We start from the raw sequence: 19,838 nt of genomic DNA, 5'->3' as shown, positions 1-19,838 counted from the left end.
AATGTGTAATGCTATGATGTACTTTGTACCATGGGTCATGACACATCATGTAAAAAGTAGCATGTACCATATTAATATGGTATTTCAGTATGTCATAAATCCCACAGGTTTCCTCCGAGTGCTCCGTTTCCCCCCACAGTCCAAAGCCATGCACTATAGGTGAATTGAATAAACTAAATTGCCCTTAGTGTATGTGTGTGTGAATGAGAGTGTATGAATGTTTCCCAGTACTGTATTGCAGCTGGAAGAGCATCCGCTGTGTAAAACATATGCTGGATAAGTTTGCAGTTCATTCCACTGTGGCGACCCCTGATGAATAAAGGGACTAAGCTGAAGGAAAATGAATGAATGAATAAATCCCACAGAGCAGTGGTTCTCAACCAGGGGACCTTAAGATGACTTAAAGGGATACTTCAGCCAAAAATGAAAATTCTGCTACCATTTAATTACCATTCACTTCCACCAGTTAGCTTTTTTCTTTTCTGTTCAACAGACAACATATTGAAGAAAGCTGAAAACCATTAAACATTGACAACCATTGTAGGAAAAACATATGGATATCATGGTTATTGCTTTCTAACATTCTTCAAAATATCTTGTTTTGTGTTCAACAGAATACAAACTCTCTTAAACTGGTTACAGGAGTAAATAATGGCAGAATTTTCTTTTTTTTTGGCGAATTGTCCCTTTAAAATTGTTATATATATATATATATATATATATATATATATATATATATATATATATATATATATATATATATATATATATAAACAAGCATTTAAAAAAGCCCAAAATAACTACAAATCCAGACACATCTTGTTTTAATCCACACCCTCAATAATCAGGGAAAACAATGTAGCCAAACAAAATGTTTGATTAATCATAAAAATGAATGAATTCAAATGATTTGATTAGCAGTTGTGTAAAATGTGCTAAAAATCAAATAGTAGTATGTAATACAGCATGAACTGGAGCTTAAAATGTCTGCGTTCATTCGTTATCAGAACCATTATCTTTGCATTCATCTCATCTCTCATCATCGTTGATCAAGAGAAGCCTTTGCTTTCTAAGGAATTACGTGAACCTGTTTGTAGGAAATACCTTTACAATTCTACTCATATTACAAGTCAAATAATTTTTTTTAAATTTCCTTTTATTTCTAAAAACACATTTTGGAAGTTTATTATCTTTTGTTATTAAGAAGATTATTATTACCGCCAATACCGTTGTCATCCAGCCCTCAGGGTGGCGCTCGGTTCATTACCGCTCTTTAATTCGCCATTTAATGCTCACGATGAGCAGAAGCAGCTAGAAGTGCTAACAACAAGCTCACTCACGGACATCTTGTCAGCTCAGACAAACTGAAAGAGAAGTGTAATACACACACATCAGCTTTACACTCACCGACAGGGATCAGGGCCTGTCTGTATTCACCCGTCTGACTGCTATATCATTTTTTTAGACGCTGAATGTTAGATACAGTTTCGACATCGTGGCATTTTTAATGTTAGTTTTTATCTAGGCAGCTGGCTAGCTCTTAGGTTAGCTCACATATCGAGAAATAGGGCGCTAGTTATTCGGGAGCACACCCAGTGGGAAGATGGCGCTTAAACGAATCCAAAAGGTAAGTGAGAATTTATACGGAGGATAAATATATCAACCAGACGTATTATAAATCAGTGTGTGATTAATAATTTCAGCCATTTGCAGCGTGGGGAAGTATTGCGTAAAAAACGAGTGTTGGTTTATTACCAGTTACAAGCGACAGCGCGAGTTGGTGGTGTTCAATTATTACACCAAACCTGTCGATATATATATATATATATATATATATATATATATATATATATATATATATATATATATATATAATCCAGAAGTATGGGCTAATATAACTCGTCACTGTCGGACGAGGGCTTTGACAGCTTATAATTATTTGACTATGTCGTATTATAAAATGGTAGGTAAATATTATAGCTGATAAATCTTATATACTATCGCTATTTAAATGTATTATAATAATTAAAATGGTTACTGAAGTCTTTTCACTTTGCCTCGTGGTGTAGACGGTAAATTCTTGTCATAGTCCTGTAAAATGAAACAGAAAACATGAATCTGATCTTGATAAAGTTCATAATGATATCATAATTAAGTTTTGACGTCAGATCTTTTTATTACTGCTCTTCTTTCAGCTGACCTTTAAAGACTGGGTTTAATTTTAGGTTTATGGCAAGACACTTCAGGTGAATTGGGGAAAAAAATATTATTCACTATACTTCCCCAGTTGGTTTACTACATTATGAATTGCAAGTATTTTTTGGGAATTGCAAGTTTCGTTTAAATATGAAAATGTGGCATTATTCTCTTAAATATGAACCTGTTTGCTTGCATTTCTAACAATAATAAAAAAAATCTTATTCATACAGTTTTTTTATATAGAGTCAAAGGTTTTAACATAGGGGATTCTCAGAACTCCGTAATACAGAAAAGCTTTCACAATTTTAAGATATGGAGGGCAATAAAATATGGCATATAATCATGCACATTATAAGTATTTGTTCTTATTAAAAGGGTTAAATATAAACGAATCCTTCTGAAATATTGATATGAATAAAACTTTAAAGTTTGGGCTTCTAAATTGGAGATTTATAGCAAAGTGCAGCAAAATAAAAATAAAAAAACTTGAGAAAACCGCTTTAGAAATTGTACTGTAATTACAATCTACAGAAACAATTTCATATGGTGTGACAAAAGAAAAACTTATAGGTGTATTTTGTGTTCATTTAATTAGACACTTTATGAAAGAAACACTTAAAATGAATGAAAAGCTAAAAAAAAAAAGTTGACTGTAGTGTCTCGCTTGAGCGTTTCATATTATTCATATTTTAAAATTATGCGTCAGGAAGTTCAAACCTGCCTCTATTCGTTCAATGGAAGAGCTCTAGAAAGTTACAGTTTGCTGACATGAAATGTCCTCAGGTGTCTTCCCACTCATCAGACACGGCCACATAAAAATAAATGTAGTGCTCTTGAAGTAGGCAGAGCAGACGGACATGTTCAGGTTGTGTTCCAGCTCTTCTCCCTCATGACCCCTCTGGAGCTATAAATACACCGTGCTGCTAAACATTCAATCTGCTGGTTTCATCTTGCTGTCACTATAGTGATAAAAGAGGCAAGCGCCATTTCTGGCCCTTCATTATACAGAGCCGTCTGTGCGTTTTCACTGCATACATCTCATTCTGCCTCTCCACTGTAGGAATTGACTGATTTGGCACGTGATCCTCCTGCACAGTGCTCAGCAGGTCCGGTGGGGGATGACGGTGAGACCCAGGACTTCTACATGCACATTGTGGTGTGTGTGTGTGTGTGTGTGTGTGTGTGTGTGTGTGTGTGTGTGTGTTTACTGTAAACTGATGCTGTACATGTGTTTGCTCTCATGCAGTTTTCCACTGGCAGGCAACAATTATGGGGCCGGTGAGTACAGTAAAAACTAAATGCACGTTACTGAATATGTTAATGCTGGTGCCCGATGTAGATCACTGTTCTACAGATGTTTGGGGTTGTTAAGATTTGTTTTTTATTTTGTCAGAAAAATAAAGGTTGCAAATAACGGTACACTTTTACAATTTAAAGGGGACCTATTATGCCAAAATCACTTTTATAAGGGGGTTAAACACGGTTGTGTGGCAACAGTGTATGAATATAATCAGTTTCTAATGGTAAACATTTATTAATTCTATTTTTTTTATAATCGCACTTCATAAAAGTCTGCAGAAACACTTTGATTGGCATTCTCCTTTTGTACATGTCATCAGAGGGGGGAAGCTCCGCCCTATTAGTGATGATTGCTCTCATTAGCATAGGACATTAGTCTTGTTTTTAAATCTGCCACTATGCTGACATGCAGGCATTTGTAGCTCCACACTCTTTTGAAAAAGAGCACAGTCTCATTTGAATTTAACGCGATGGTCACCAAAATGGCACAATTAGGATAAAAGCTTAAAAGGGGCAGTTTCAAGGAGTTATAAAGCAGTGTTTATGGGGTACTTTGAGCTGAAGCATCACACACTCACTCTTAGGGACATCAGAGACGTTTTTTTTTACATGGGGCATAATAGGTCCCTCTTGTTAATCAGTTTGGTAGAGTTACACAATTCACAGAACACAAATGTGTGTCAAAAAGCCATCATTAAAGTGTCTGAAAGTAATTTCTTTCTACTTTCATTGACATTATTTCTTTACCAGCATCAGTCCCGATGATAAATACCAAAATGCATACATTTCATGGAATTTAATCTTTTGATCTTTTACAGTTTGTTGACATAATGGCACCTGAAAATCTGATATTTTCCATATATTAAAAAATATTATATGTAATAAAGGCATACAAAATGCACGAAAGGCATACACTAAAAGATTTTTATTATTACAATCTTGTATAAGCCAATGATTAAAAACAGCATTCATTTAGATGCATTGGTGCAATATTATTTTTGTACAGGTACATACAGTCACACACACACATACAAATTACTCAGTATATGCATAAAAACATGCAGTGATACAAATAATTTTTAAAAATCTGGCAAATATTTTAGTTTAAAGTCACGATTTTTGAAGCCTTGCCAACAAAATGAAGGCCTGTCAACAATGTACAAAGGTTAAAATGACCTTTTTCTTTGTGAACATATGTAATTTATTCCTTTGATCCGAAGCTGAATTTTCTGCTTCATTACTTCAGTTTGTAGTGTCCTCATGATTTGTTAGAAACCATTCCAAGTCATTCAAATTGATGCGCAGCTTAATACTTTAGTAGAAACTGTGATGCTTTTTCTGGATTAATTGATGAATAGAAAGAGAATATTATTGAAATAGAAACACTTGGTAACATAAATATCTTCACTTTCATTTTAATTATTTAAAGCGTAACTTTAATAAAATGTCTAAAAATAATAACTGTATTGTCCTAAATCTTTGAACAATAGTGTAAATGTACTAAAAACATCTTCTCCCCCTTCTTATGTCAATACAGAATGAAAGTCCATATCAGGGTGGCGTTTTTTTCCTAACCATACACTTCCCAACAGATTACCCATTTAAACCACCAAAGGTGAGAACTTCAGAAACAGCAATACCACTTTATTTCTGTTCCATTGTGTGTGTGTGTGTTTGACTACAAGCGTGTATAACATTGTTGTCTTTATCTAGGTTGCATTTACTACAAGAATCTACCATCCCAACATAAACAGCAATGGCAGCATCTGTCTGGATATCCTCAGGTCCCAGTGGTCACCTGCACTTACTATTTCTAAAGGTAAACACACAATAATTGGTGTTGCAAGGCCTATCAGAAGTGACATGACACTGAAACATTTGAAAGGCATGTCTATGGATCAGCTGATCCATTAGCGGCTATCAGTATGTACTTATAGATGGATCATCTACAATTGATCCATCCAATCATAATTGTCCACGTATAATTAATTATAAAGTGTTAATTTATTTTGACACCACTACACTACAGTACGGTACGCATTCATTTCCATTTCCACTGTCAAAGGTAACAAAATAGTGTACCTTTCTACTTTTTTGGCACTTTTCTAATGGCTTTTTTCCACTGAGTGGTACAGTACAGGTCGGTATGGGTCACGTTTATCAGGCTTGCTTTTTCACTACCAAGGGTACACTTTTGGTTGGCGTGGTGTACGACAGAGAGTATCAGTCGATGTCATTCTCGCTTGAATAAATGTCTACAGTAAAGCTGTACGGGTCGTTCACAAATCATATGAGAAGCACTTCTCACAAAACAGATGCTTTAAACATATAAATACTTGTTTATAAATGTTTATTACTAACTTTTCTATGAACATAATTTGAATAAAACTGCAGATCAATGACAGTGCGAAACTACTGTAACATCTGCGAATATATAAAATGAATATATAAATGCAACGTATATGAACACAAACAGACCCTTACAGTCTCCGATATGTTACCAATTACAGATAAACTACACACATCATACGTTTAGTCCTTATTTGAGTTAAAAAACAACACGCAACATAGCCCACAGTCAGAGCAAACCTCTCATCTGTGTCTGTAATCTTCAGCAGCACATGTAACCTCTGTTAGAGAGAAATTTTGTCATTCCGAGTTCATAATATTCCAAAAGGTGATGATAAACATGGCAGTTTGTTCATGATTCAGGTTGCTGAAACAATTTGCTCCTGTGTTTTGTCTGGCTTTTCGCTCTTCACTTGTGTTTGTCCCTTTCTTTTCTGAAAGAATCAGACGTCGAAGACACTTCAATAATCACACACACGTTATGATCATCAGTTCAAGAAGTTTGTTATATCAAATATAGATGCGATCATGAGCTCCCTGGAGAAAGCGAAAACCGCTCGCCCTTTTAGACTCGTAAAACAACTACAGGACATAGCAGATTTTGTTCTTGGCTTTGTGGCTGTTCATCAAGACAATGACATGGTTTGTTTGAGTCTGGGTCATCCATGGCTCGTTATTATATGCATATAGTATTTCCATGTAATGTCTCGGCTGTGTATTTAAAAAAACATGACGGATCCTTTGTTTTCATTCTGGCTAGCTCCATGAGATTGTGATGCATCTCTGTAACCAATCAGCGTTCAGCTGCACGTGTAGCTATACCTTTTGGTACCCTTTCTTGTGTTTGGTACCCTTTCGAAAGGGTGCCAAAAAAGTGGTACGGTTTGGTTCGGTACACTTTTTGACAGTGAAAACAGCCATAAAAGCGCACCGAACCATGCTGTAGCTGTAGCACTCAGTGGAAACAGGCCATAAGGGTACCCAGCAAAACAGTATGGTGCCAAAATATTTACTCAGGGTGTGCGCAGGGTCTTAAAAAGTATTAAAAGTTTATAAATTTATTTAAAGACATTTAAGGCCCTTAAAAAGTATTAAGAAGTCTTAAATGCCATTATACAAAGTATTACCACTATACTTTGTATAATAAAAAATAAAAATAAAGTTTGCCTGAATTTAATATGCGAATATTGGTCCGTGCATGAATTAGTACCGGGTCGCACACGAAATCATTAATTATTTCAGTTTTATTTATTACCTTAGTCTGAATCTTTTATTATGTAAAAATCTTTTATTTTAAAAAATGACTGTATTCTCTCACTTACATCTTGTCACTTGAGCACCAAAATTTATCCAACAAGCAGCAAAATGAGTAATAAACGGACGTCTTTGTAAAGTTTCTTTGCGAAGAGAAAAAGGCCCAGTGAAGCACCCACGAACTGCCAAGAAATTGATCTGCAACCCATTTGTCAACAAATCAGGATGAATCTAGCATGTCTGTGCAAGAAGATCAACTGATGGAGATTGCAAATTACAGTGGCCATTCACATATCCCATCTTTTCTGCGCGCAAGTTCGTTATTTCCAATGGAGGCGCACTGCTTGTGTGACGCACTCACGCTTTCAGACACCCTAGTTGAAAACCTCTTCAAAATGCTGCGAGATCACAATGAGTCTTGTGGCGAGCTGACTGGTCAGCTTTGTTTTGTAGGAAATATACACATTTCGATAGACTAATTATCTCAGGCAAACACTGCAGTGCTTTTTAATTTTCCGTCTAATTAAAACTTGTATCAGTGTTGCAAAGATATTTTGTCAGCTTGACATCCTTGTCATCTTCAAACACCCACACCATTTCAAGGGTCATGATAAAATGGTCACGTGTTGGCCAGTTTGCAGTAATAAAAAGGTTGGGGACCACTGTTCTACAGCATCGATGTTGTAATGTAATTAATATATAATCAATTCTATATAATTCAATTCTAAAATGAGAAGAAAAGTTGTTACACACGCACACACCATCAGGATCAGCAGTCTAGCACAGAAACTCCATTGAAAATACTAGAGTAAAATAAATGTTCATATTTTAAAGACATGGTGCAGAAAATATAAATTTAATGCAGTGCTTTTTGTACATTCTAGACATTCTGCAAACACTTTAGATTATATATCAATCAGGCTGTGAAGATTTTTTTAAGAATAGAGACCTAAACATCATTCAGACTCTTTAGTTGTGCTTTCTTACAATCAGTATTTAGAAAATATACTGAAAGTTAAAATGTCACTACTAATGTTGCTACCGGTTGAAATCTAAAGGGTTGATAAGCTCCTAAAATGTATGGATAGAGTCTTAAAAAAGGTTTTAAGAGGTATCGAGTTTTACTTGATGATTGCTGTATATGCCCTGCAGTGTTTCCTCTAGGATTTTTTCCAGCTGTGGCGGCAGACTCTGTTGGGCATTTTACACAGATCTACTAACTACATGTGGTGTTATTTCATTATCAAATGTCGTGAGCACAGTATTAACTCGAGATCGCATTCATGTAATAGCCTACAAGCATGTCAATCTCAGTGCTTGAGCGGCGATTTCCTCTGCTCATGCACAACTTCTTGGTCGCCCTCATATAAATGCTGCTGAAGTGTGATTTAGCATGTTTATGTAACGAGTATGTCTCCAACATTTAGTAGTCATTGTATGCAGAACCACAGACCTTTATCTATGAATAAAATATAATAATGCAAACTGTGTTCATCATAATAACTGAAAGCTATGCCATGTTTGTTGGCCTCATGCATCACGCACCTCTCTGTCAGTCAGTCAGTCAGCACATCACCTTAAAGGGTTAAACGAAGAATGCACAGCACTACTACGATTTCAGAAAAGTTTGCACTGTTAGAATTTACTTACCTTTTAATATGTTTTAGGTGCGATTATAACCCACTATTGAAAAACCCCCAAAATGACCGAATGTTTTGAATGAGAAGCTGTAATGTAGCCGTGGCGGGATGAATTTGTGTTTGTGTCTACTTATTGTCACCTATTGTCTACATGTCTTCTCCGCAGTTCTCCTCTCCATCTGCTCACTCTTATGTGACCCCAATCCTGATGACCCTCTTGTGCCAGAGATTGCCCGAATCTATAAAACAGACACAGAGAAGTAAGTACAGAATGAAGCACACAAGTATTGTACTTTTACACACGGTCATAAGTTTGCTTTCATTATTATGGTTTATGATTTTGCATGTAATTTACTATTTTGATCAGTTTGCTAAAATGTAAGTCCTTATTGCTGAGAAATCATTTTTCACTCTGGTGTTAATCTCTTTAATAATTTTCTTTCTTTTTTGCTGGACAAACTAGTTCTATTTCTAAAGGGTTTTTTAGCCCCAAAAAAGTGGTTAATTAATTACCCACTCTCTTGTGTTTAAAGGCCATAAGAAATGAGTACATCATTGAAATACACATTAAATGTTGTTATTAAATCTAGAAATTCTATTCACTCAGTACAGGGTGTCCACGGGGTGTTAAAGACTTAAAATGTCTTAAATTTCAAAACATTTTAGGCCTTTAAGTCTTAAATTCACTGAAATATTGTATTGTAGGTCTTAAATAATTTTAAACGAGTCTTAATTTCCCTATGTTTGTGTAAAACTACTCAGTCGAGCAAACACCCATCCAATCACCAACAATCCATCTCGATAAAACTTTTAACAAAACTCTATTTGAACTCTGTTTACCAATATGGTTTATTTATCTACCTTACAATAACCTTTGATTAAAAGCTCTTCATGCATTTAAAGACCATATATGGTTAGGACCCTGGCCTGGACACACATGCATACATTTTTCTGTTTAAAAAATGCTTTAAAAACTATAATAAACTAAATGTATGTTGAAACAATAATATGAGTTTGCTCGTTTTGACACATTTAAAATATGTGGGCAAGAAATAAGTAATTAGTGTTTTTTAATGGGGCAATTAAAAATATTTTTGGCTAGACCAACTAATAGCCATAAGAGAGAAAAATCCTGCACATTTAGCCCTATTTAAGTCTAAATTTCATTCATATAATGGTCTTAAAGTCTTAAATTTGACTTGGTGAAACCAGCTGAAAGCCCTGCAGAAGCTTTAAAACATTCATAAAGAGATGAAAAAGTAAATCCACGTGAACTAACTGGTTTAAGTCTTGTAAAGAAATGCTCTGAGTGATGAACAGATTTAATTTAAGATTTTATTCACATATAAACAGCGAACAGCATTCACACATGGTCACAGAAGCTCAAGCATGCTTGTTTGTGATGCAATAACCAAAGAGATTCATTCTTGCATCTCACATGGCATGTTTGATCCTCCACAAGAACCAATGAAACATGTACAATGATCCTCTGTTTATGTTCATCAGTGTGTACATATGAATAAAAGACTAAATAAAATCTGTTCATCCTTTAAATCCAGCATGAAGATTTAATTAAACTTAAGCCCTGCTCACACTGAGATTTCAGCAACGATTTTGTCATCTGAGACAAATTTGGGAAATCCTAAAATATTCCTGAAATCCTAGGCTAAAATCAATGGTCTTAAGTCGTTGGTTTGACATGTTCATGACCGACGCTTAGTGCCCGTTTCGATCAGATTGCTATGATGAGTGTCAATCCAAGAACCAATAGGAGCTTCGAATTTGATGATGCTTCGAATTTGATGAAATGTCAAAACATTTTTTTCTTCTTCCTGGTTTTATCATTGAGACATGCCGTGTGCTAAATTGCTGCTACAGATTGTTTACGCTTGCTGTGAGGAATCAATTCAGAACGCGGGATGGTGAAAGTGTCACGAGTGGATGATGTCAAACTCCGGGCGGCGTTTTCTTTCATGTTTGGCGCGTCTTCATTGTTGTTCATTCTGACTTTATGACAGCTGAGATCTTACAGTGTGACATGGGAGCCACGTTTGTGCAGTCTGACATGCTACAATCGTTCAGGGTTATAAAAAGATCGCACAGTGTGAGCCGCCTTAAATTAAACCACTTAATCTTAAACCGTTTTAGATTTTTATCTTATACTGAGTATTATTTATTGTTGTTCTTTATTGTTAATGTCTTTTTATTGTTAGGAATCTATGTATTATAGAAATGTGTTATTTATAAACCTTTTATCAGTTTAATGTCCATGAAATAGACACCGACGCTGATATGAGCTGATTAACTAGCTTAATTTGTGTGGATTTATTTTAAATTATTTTAAGTTGCAGTGTTTAGCTAACAGGCTTTTTATACAGTTTTTATCATAATTTGTGTTCCAAATATTAGCTATGGGCTTAAGGGTGAGTAAATGATGACATAAACCTTATTTTAAAAATCTCCTACGTCTATTTCAAATAGCTTTTTCAGTCAATACAAAATACAATGAGACAAACCTGCTACACACATTACAGTAGTTTACACATGTAAATCTGCTTAAGTCGTAATGCATCAGTGATGTATGGTATACTGTTTCCCGGTCCAAGCCGCTGCTCATTTGACATGAGAAAATATTCATTAATGACCACTATTTTGTCATATTACAGATTAAAGCGAATTTTAAATAAAATCATGCTGTACACAACATCACTTTCTGGCCATCGGATATTAGGCATGGATATATATATATATATATATATCTCCATGCCTAATGTCCGATGGCCAGAAAGTGATGTTGTGTACAGCATGATTTTATATAAAATTCACCCATCAGCCATTCAGCCATCGTGATTTTTCGAAAGTAATAGATCGCTTTGTAAACATTTACCATTTGGTGAGTCGCCCCATACAGTTTGATATTAAGCGTTGGACACGGAAGGCAATTCGATTGATGTCACACTTAACAAGCGGATTGAAGCAAAAATATTTAAATATGTAAATGAAAAAGGCACCTTATGTCAGTCTATTTTTCTGAATTGACATGGCTGTGGGTATTTTTTAAGACACAATTTTGTTTTGTGAAGATTAAAGACATTAAAAGGCATGTAAACAGAATTGAAGTGAGTCTAACACGATGCTCTATCAGGTATAATAGAATGGCAAAGGAATGGACAGAGAAATATGCCATGCTGTAGGTGAAGGGCAGTTCTTCACTGTGAACATTAGAGGTACTGTAGAGAAGTGGTTGTTTGCGGTGCGGCATGAGCGTGTGGAATCACTAATACTGCGCTCACGGTTCTTCTCAAAAGACTGAAGAGAAGCACAGAAGCCAAAAGTCTTTTAAATGCAGTTGTCGCCTCTGATTTGTTATGGTTTGTTTTGTCTTGTATTTAACCCGATGGTAAGCATGGCTTTTAATCAGCCGTAAAGTCATAAAGTAGCATGATGTTTTTGTTAGGTTGGTTAAAAAAATTGTTAAGAGTGTAAATTTTAATGGCTGAGCATTTTTTTTCTGTGTGTACTAGTTGGAGAATGGCATGAGAAGCACCAGAATGCTTTTTTTTTTACCTTCAATTGTTTAAGTTCAAACTTAAAAATGATTAAGACCTCATACATTTTAGAGGTGTGAAACCTACACTGGTCTCATGGTTTGGATTGTCATGCCATCGATTCGGTTAAATTTGATATCACGGTGCGTTGACGATGCTTTCCATACACTTTTATATTTTACTTCACAGCACAATAATTCTTGTATTTAAGTTTGTAATTATACTTGTATATTATTTATGAAGCTGCAAAAAAGGCTATCTCCTTGAATGTGACCGAATGTTTAATTCCTCCTGATGATTTGAAACCCACCATCAATTTATACATAAACGAATCATGGCAAAGAGAATGGGACAACTGCATCAACAACAAATTATATAAAATTAACCCGAAAATAAATGAAAGACATTTAGCAAATTATAATTTCGAAACCAGGCATGATCAGACGGTCTATACCAGATGTCGAATTGGACATTCTAGGTTGACACATTCATATTTATTAAATAACGAAGAATCACCTAAATGTAATATCTGCCAGACTGCTCTCACCATCAAACATATTTTGTTGGAATGTAGAAGTTTAAATTCCGTTAGACAGGATTTTTATAAGGAGAGCACTTTGATGGACATTTTTAAAAACGTACCACCAGGAAGAGTTTTACATTTTTTATCAAAAATAGATCTGAAAAACCATATTTAACTTTGAATAAATTTTTTGTAAATTTTATCTATTTATATTCTATGTATTTGTCTAAGTAATTTATTTATTTATTTATTTTTTATATAATACGAATTTGTTTTTATCATGTAATAGTTTAATGTATATCCATTTGGCCACGAAATAGCCATAAGTTGCTGATGTGGCAATAAATATGTAATAAATAAATAAATAAATTGTATATTATTTATAATACAATTTTGTTCTTTAATACAAGCGGTCAGATATATGAACTGTATCTTTAAAACTCAAGTACATGCACCGAACAACATGAGCATTTATAGCAAAAAAACAATGTAAATGTTATCCTGCTGGCTTTGAGCCTTGTTGAGTGAGTTCTTACACCCTTATGATTGGTCACACGCTCAACAGAAAGGACTGCGATTGGCTCTAACGCTCTGGTGCTGTTCATCGATTAGTGACACTGATAAACGGCAGTGGTGATCACAGCTGATTCATGATAGAACCGGAGGAGAAAACTCACTCTGCAAACAAGCTCGAGTCTGGATCCACAAGTATCGCTGTAACAGTCGAGAGGAGAGGAAAAGTTACCTCACGCCAGCAGGTCAAAGGTCCACAGAGAGAGAGAGAGATATGGAGTTTACTTCCATTTTCTCCATAGCAGTGAATCAGGGCTTCTGCTGTAACTTCAGTGTCAGTGAAAGACTGTCCAGCAAACATACACGCAATAAATTGTGCAGAGTTTCTACGTTAAGTAGTTGGAGCGTTTTAATTACTTGTGCTTGCCTCTCTTGCCATAGTAAGCTAAAGCAATATAGCGAATTTGAGATAATGATGTCAGTTCCTAATAACCGGTTATGATTATTACTGAATTGTCTGCATTGTGGTGCACCGAAGAAGCAATACATTTTTACACCCCTAATAAATTTTGTTTAATTTTCTCCCAAATTCTCGTGCACCCCCCTCCCAATTGTAATGGTCAGGATACTGTATGTATAATTAATTTAAGCGATAACAATAATTAGTAGTAGGAGTATTGTAATAATTGCATTTTTTAGCTACATTAAATGGCTAGTTTTTTAGAATACCAGAAAAAATATAAATAGAAATTATCAAACGACAGTTAAGATGTTGTTTTTTTCATTCATTCATTGTTTTGGCAAACAAAGTGCTGTTTTGCTGGAAAATTAAAACATTGATCTTAAAATAACATAATAACTAAATTGTTAAAAAAATGTTTTGGAATTCTTCTAATCATTTTCATTTAAATAAAATCTTTATAATCCGAAGTCTTATTTGGTCAGTTCGTAAAAGCAAGAGTTTATTGCATAGAAGATGTTTGGTTTTCTCTGTGTTCAGAAAGATTTGATCCTGCATTTTGGAAGCATCGTCTGCACGAAGAGTCACTGGATTTCCAGCATCTGATGTTTTTCTGTCCTCTTTGCAGATACAACAGAATAGCGCGGGAATGGACTCAGAAATATGCCATGTGATGTTGGCTGGACACATTTACAAACTGTTTGTTCTCTCATGTTTTGGACACTGTTGCAAGACCATATTTCCCCATCTGTCTCTTAAGGAGGCAAAAGCCCAGTTTTCTGCTGAAACAGGAATGCAGGCCTGAATGTGGCCTTTTCACACTACACAGTCCTGAGATGGACCTCGTCAGACGGGAACTCTGCGTCTCTCTGTTCTCTACCAATCAGCTCTTCTCACTCCACAACACCTCATGCCTGTATGACCACAGTGTGTGTCTCTCTGAGCCGCTCGGAGAGAGAATGTCTTTAGGTTGTTCTGCTTTTTTTTTTTGGGGTCCTTACTCCTGGAGTGCATGCAATCGCAGGAGAAAAGGTCAGATATTGTACATCAGTGGGAGTTTGGGACCGATTCCTATATTCTGTTTGATTGTAAAAATGAAATAAATAAATGAATAAAAATGGCAATGTTCGGATCAGCTCTTGGCCCAACCTTTCACAGCTGTGACACTGAAATTCAACTCACTCGATTGGCCTAAATATCTATTTAAAATCCCGCTACTTTTCCCCTTCAATAAAGATGCATAACTCATATTATGTGGTTCTGGGTTTGTTTGTTTGTTTTTTAAGCGCTGAAACCATATTGTATCTTGTAGAAAAGTCCAAAGGTCACTTCTGCGCTAAAACTGATTGGGCAGACCAAACCGTTAGGGGTAGAAACTTTGTCAAATGTTAATACCCCCTTCTCTGCCATGTCAATAAGACTTGCCCCCATCGGATCAAGGGGCCCAAACCACGCAATCACTTCTAACTCCTAAACTGCTGGCCACAGTCTTAACTTCCTTATATAATAGGAAACCTTAGCTCAAGCCCTACAAGGCATGCATGAGATCCAGCTGCCACCCTTGCAAAATTTTCAGGTGTTTCATTTTTTTTTTAAATCAACCTTTGTAAACTACTCCAAGGATTTTCTCTCTGTCTCAGCCAAAGTAGTGTAGTGCAGATACTCATGGTGGGTGTGATTTTTGCTAGAGTACGATGTTGAATGTTGAACCTGGAACATCACTTTTTTTATAAATTGTAATCCATACCTAATCCCCAACCCTAACTAAATTATTCTTAAAATCAGAGGGGAATTACTGTTGGATAGTATTCATGTTGAAGTACATAAACCCTAACTGTAAGACTAAATTTAACATAAACTGTATTATCCTTTAATTCTGATTTGAATATTGACTCAGTAACATGTCCTACTTGAAGTCAAACTAACCTGATACTCACATAGTCAGATACTCTGGAGTCTGAATATCACGTTATTAAAATAAAGTCGACATGTCCATTCAGGGTCACCACAGGACTGCCAAATGTCCTAATTGGTTGGGACCACTTTTACAGATATCTCCATAACCCTTGAACAGAATGAGATCTCATCACTGAACTCAGAACGTGTGAATGTTTGAGCTCAATCAGAAACCATTGTGTTTACAACATGAAGTTGCATTGTCTTTGTGCAAGCTGCCACCGTGGGGCAATATTGGATTTTTCATGAATGTAAGCAGCTACATTGGACGTTTCACACATCATTCCTGATAAAAAAATCCTGAACTGATGTAAATTGGTTGCACATATGAAACCGTTCTAAAGAAACATGAGTGTTTAACTACTTCAACCAATTACAAAAGTGTAAAATGGTAATTTTCTATGGCAGTTGGCCTGAAATGATACCTTCATTCATTCTTTTTTTAAATATTCTTTTCTGGGGCTTGGTTGCGAAGAATTTCGGCCGCTTGTATCCGAGATCTTGTCCTTTCGGTCATGACCATAGGAGAAAGTAGGAACAAAGGTTGACCAGTAAATCAAGAGCTTTGCCTTTTGGCTCAGCTCCTCCTTTACCACAACGGAACGGTACATCAAACTCATTATTTCTGCCGCTGCACCAATTCGCCTGTCAATCTCACTCGTGAACAAAACCCCAAGATACTTGAACTCCTTCACCTAGGGTAAGGACTTTCCTCCAACCTGGAGATGGCAAACCACCTTTTTCCAGTGGAGCACTATGGCCTCAGACTTGAAGGTGCTGATTCTCATCCCAGCCATGTCACACTCAGCAGTAAACCGCCCAGTGCATGTTGAAGGTCCATGTTCTATGAAGCCAACAGAACAACACCATCTGCGAATAACAGAGAGGAAATCCTGTGGTCCCCGAGCCAGACCCCCTCCAGACCAAGGCTGCAATTTAAAATTCTGTCCATAAAACTTATAAACAGAATTGGTGACACAGGACAGCCCTGCCGGAGTCCAACATGCACTGGAAACAAGTCTGACTTATTGCCGGCAATACAAACCAAACTCCCACTCTGTTCAAACAGGAGGTCACTGAGGTAGTAATGATGGTACATTATTTTAATATTTTTCACTTTGAACTTGTTATAAATTTACTAAAGGATTAATACTGCATTTTTACAAAAACACCTACTGGCCTTAAATCGTTTGAACACTGCTGTATGTTATTTCTGTTTCAATTTCAGATGTTTTTACACATGGCATACTTACCCAGATCAGGTCTTACATGGCACATCTTGCCGGTGAAAGGGATCATTGAACTCTATTTTGCTCTCAGAGCTGTTGTAATTCCACGTGGCAGAGATATTGAGACTTTGATATTCTGGTCCAGAATATTCTTAATATTCAGATTCTTAAGCTGCTCTTCCATGATGTGAATCTCCTGTTACTTCCAGCACATCCCAAATAATCTCTACTGAATTGAGATCTGGTGGCCGTTAACGATATTCGAGTTTAGTGAACTCACTCAGTCGGTGGCGCAGTGGGTAGCGCTGTCGCCTCACAGCAAAAAGGTTGCTTGTTCGAGTGTGGAGTTTGCATGTTCTTCCTGTGTTGGCTTGAGTTTGCTCCGGTTTCCCCTCACAAATCCAAAGACATGTGCTATAGGTGAATTGGGTAAGATAAATTGTCCGTATGTATGTGTGTGAATGAGTGCATGGGTGTTTCCCAGTGCTGGGTTACAGCTGGAAGGGCGTCTGCTGCGTAAAAACATATGCTGGATAAGTTGGTGGTTCATTCCACTGTGGTGGCCCCAGATTAAAAACAGGACTAAGACAAAAGAAATGAATGAATGAATGAATGAACTCATGTTCAAGCAACCAGTTTAGTGTGACTTGAGCTTTGTGATTTCTTTTTTTTTTTTTTATCATCCTGCTGGAAGCAGCCTTCACAAGATGAGTACTCTGTGGTCATTAAAAAAAGGCACATGGTCAGCAATAAAATCCTGTACATCATTGCACAATGCCTGAAGCTTTTATACAACCCATTGATGGATTCATGCTTTTGTTGTTGTGATTGGCTGATTATTTATTTTAAGGACATTTGAATATCTAATAAAGGGCCAGTGAGTGTACATTGAATATGGAAAGTGCTTATTGGCTTATCATCACTCAGAATTAACAGTGCTGTGCTGAATTTGAGTATATGATGGGGTTCTGCAGGACTCTAAAATGTGTACCACAATTGACAAAGTTTAATTTAAGTTTATTTGGAGAGGCAAAACAGTATGTTAAAAGAAAAACAATAATTAGGAATATATCAGAAGGAGGATTAAATGCATTCGATTTTGAAACAATTAACATCATTCATTCATTTTCTTTTCGGTTTAGTCCCTTTATTAATCAGGGGTTGTCACAGCGGAATGAACCACCATCTTATTCAGCACATGTTTTACGCAGCGAATGCCCTTCCAACCACAACCCAATACTGTGAAACACCCACACATTCTTGCACACACTCACATACACTACAGCCAATTTAGCTTATTCAATTCACCTGTGCCTCATCTCTGAATTTTGGGGGAAACCAGAGAACCCGGAGGAAACCAACCCGAACATGGGGAGAACATGCAAACTCCACACTGAAATGCCAACTAACCCAGCAGGGGCTTGAACCAGCGACCTTCTTGCTGTGAGGCTACCCATTGCGCCACAATGCTGCCCGCGAAACAATTAACAATATCTTTAAAATCGATTGGATCAAGAATTGCTTTTATAACAATATTTCCTTATGGTTCTTTATTTCTAATTTTATCTTTAAAAAATGTGGTGGCCTCCACTTTTTACTAACTTGTGATTTTAAGTGTTCTAAAATTCCTATTAAGATGTCCAATTTTCATAAACAAGCCTTGAACACATGGAAACTGGTTTATAAACTTAACTTTCCCCCATTCATGTATTATCTGGAAAAATCAGTATATTTTATTCAAAAACAGGTCCATATTTTGAAATGTTTATATTAAAAAAGGATACATTTTTGTTACAGATTTATTTAATCATGTAGGGGATTTAAATAATTACAGTGAATTTATTTACACTTTTAGTTTAAAAATTACTTTGAATGAATACAAAAAATGTGTTCATTGTATCTCCCCAAACTTACTTCACTTTATTAAAACCGCAAAAATATATGACCATGTATTTGGCTCTCTTCTAGAGCTTACTATTAAGGGCCTTTCTATCATGGATAAAAGATTTAATAACAATTATATCAGGAAAATCCTAAATGCAGATAAAAGTGTTCTTCCAAAAGCAATGGTTAAACGGAAACAAGCATTCCCTTCACCCCCCCCCCCCCCCCCCCAAACTTAAAAATATTAGGTAGATATTATCCATGTAATGATTTAATTAGTAAGTTTAAAGAAGGGTTTTCACCCTTGCATTGTTTTTGTAAAATGGAGCCGGAAAAAATTCTTCATTTATTTTTCAGTTGCAGTTACACAAAACGGTTTTGGTCCCAAGATTCTTTATTACTTTTTGAAGTGTTTTATAAATTTATCAATATAACTGATAAAATGGTTTTATTTGTGGATTGCAACTCTGGATTATTGGAAATGGACAAAATAACAAAAACTTTTATTTTATTTGGAAAGTACCACAAAAGTATCCACAAAACAAAATGTATGCCGACTGTACCAAATTGTAAACTATTTTTTATTGATCTAAAAACATTTTATGATTCCCTGACTTCTCTACAGAGTAATACCAAAGCTATTAAAACATTCCAACTGCTGAAAAAAATACTTAATGTACATGATTACATTTTTTTTTTTTTTTTGTTAATTTCCTTGTATGCTGTTTTATGTATAATTCTGTATGATACTCCCGTTTAATCAATAATAATAATAATAAAAATATAGGGTTCGGTAGGGATATTATCTTTTGCTGTTCACTTTTTTGTTACTTTGTCAAATTTATTTTGTATATATATTTTAGACAAGACGATAAAATAGATAAAGGAGATCTGGAACTGGTGAACTTGAGAATTGTTAGTTAATAATAATAAAGTTACTGGATAATTGTCTTTACCATCAAAACACATCATAAACTGGCACTG

General features: G+C 35.7%; 1 protein-coding gene across 2 annotated transcripts; it reads left to right on the top strand.

The window, feature by feature from the left end:
• Positions 1-1,308: 1,308 nt before the first annotated feature.
• On the top strand, positions 1,309-15,035 carry ube2d3 (ubiquitin-conjugating enzyme E2D 3). Of its 2 annotated transcripts, XM_056470531.1 has the most exons (8): positions 1,310-1,627; positions 3,260-3,323; positions 3,446-3,477; positions 5,036-5,113; positions 5,212-5,317; positions 8,908-9,001; positions 11,887-11,968; positions 14,414-15,035. In XM_056470531.1, the coding sequence occupies exons 1-7, from the start codon at positions 1,604-1,606 to the stop codon at positions 11,933-11,935; spliced, it is 447 nt and encodes a 148-aa protein (XP_056326506.1). In that variant the 5' UTR covers positions 1,310-1,603; the 3' UTR covers positions 11,936-11,968; positions 14,414-15,035. The 2 variants fall into 2 exon arrangements, with proteins under 2 accessions (XP_056326507.1, XP_056326506.1); XM_056470532.1 differs by lacking the exon at positions 11,887-11,968 and having other exon boundaries at positions 1,309-1,627.
• The last annotated feature ends 4,803 nt before the right edge of the window (positions 15,036-19,838 follow it).

The sequence above is a fragment of the Danio aesculapii genome, chromosome 13, assembly GCF_903798145.1.
Source record: "Danio aesculapii chromosome 13, fDanAes4.1, whole genome shotgun sequence".
Classification (NCBI taxonomy): Eukaryota; Metazoa; Chordata; class Actinopteri; order Cypriniformes; family Danionidae; genus Danio; species Danio aesculapii.
The sequence above is the reverse complement of the archived record's forward strand: the minus strand, read 5'-3'. Positions and strand labels throughout refer to the sequence as shown.

What these genes read in the sequence shown, in the direction of transcription:
- ube2d3 (XM_056470531.1), top strand. Translation starts at nt 1,604, where the DNA reads ATGGCGCTTAAACGAATCCAAAAG. An exon ending in TGCACTTACTATTTCTAAAG is followed by an intron (nt 5,318 to 8,907) that starts GTAAACACACAA and finishes TCTTCTCCGCAG; the next exon opens with TTCTCCTCTCCATCTGCTCA. An exon ending in TATAAAACAGACACAGAGAA is followed by an intron (nt 9,002 to 11,886) that starts GTAAGTACAGAA and finishes ATGCTCTATCAG; the next exon opens with GTATAATAGAATGGCAAAGG.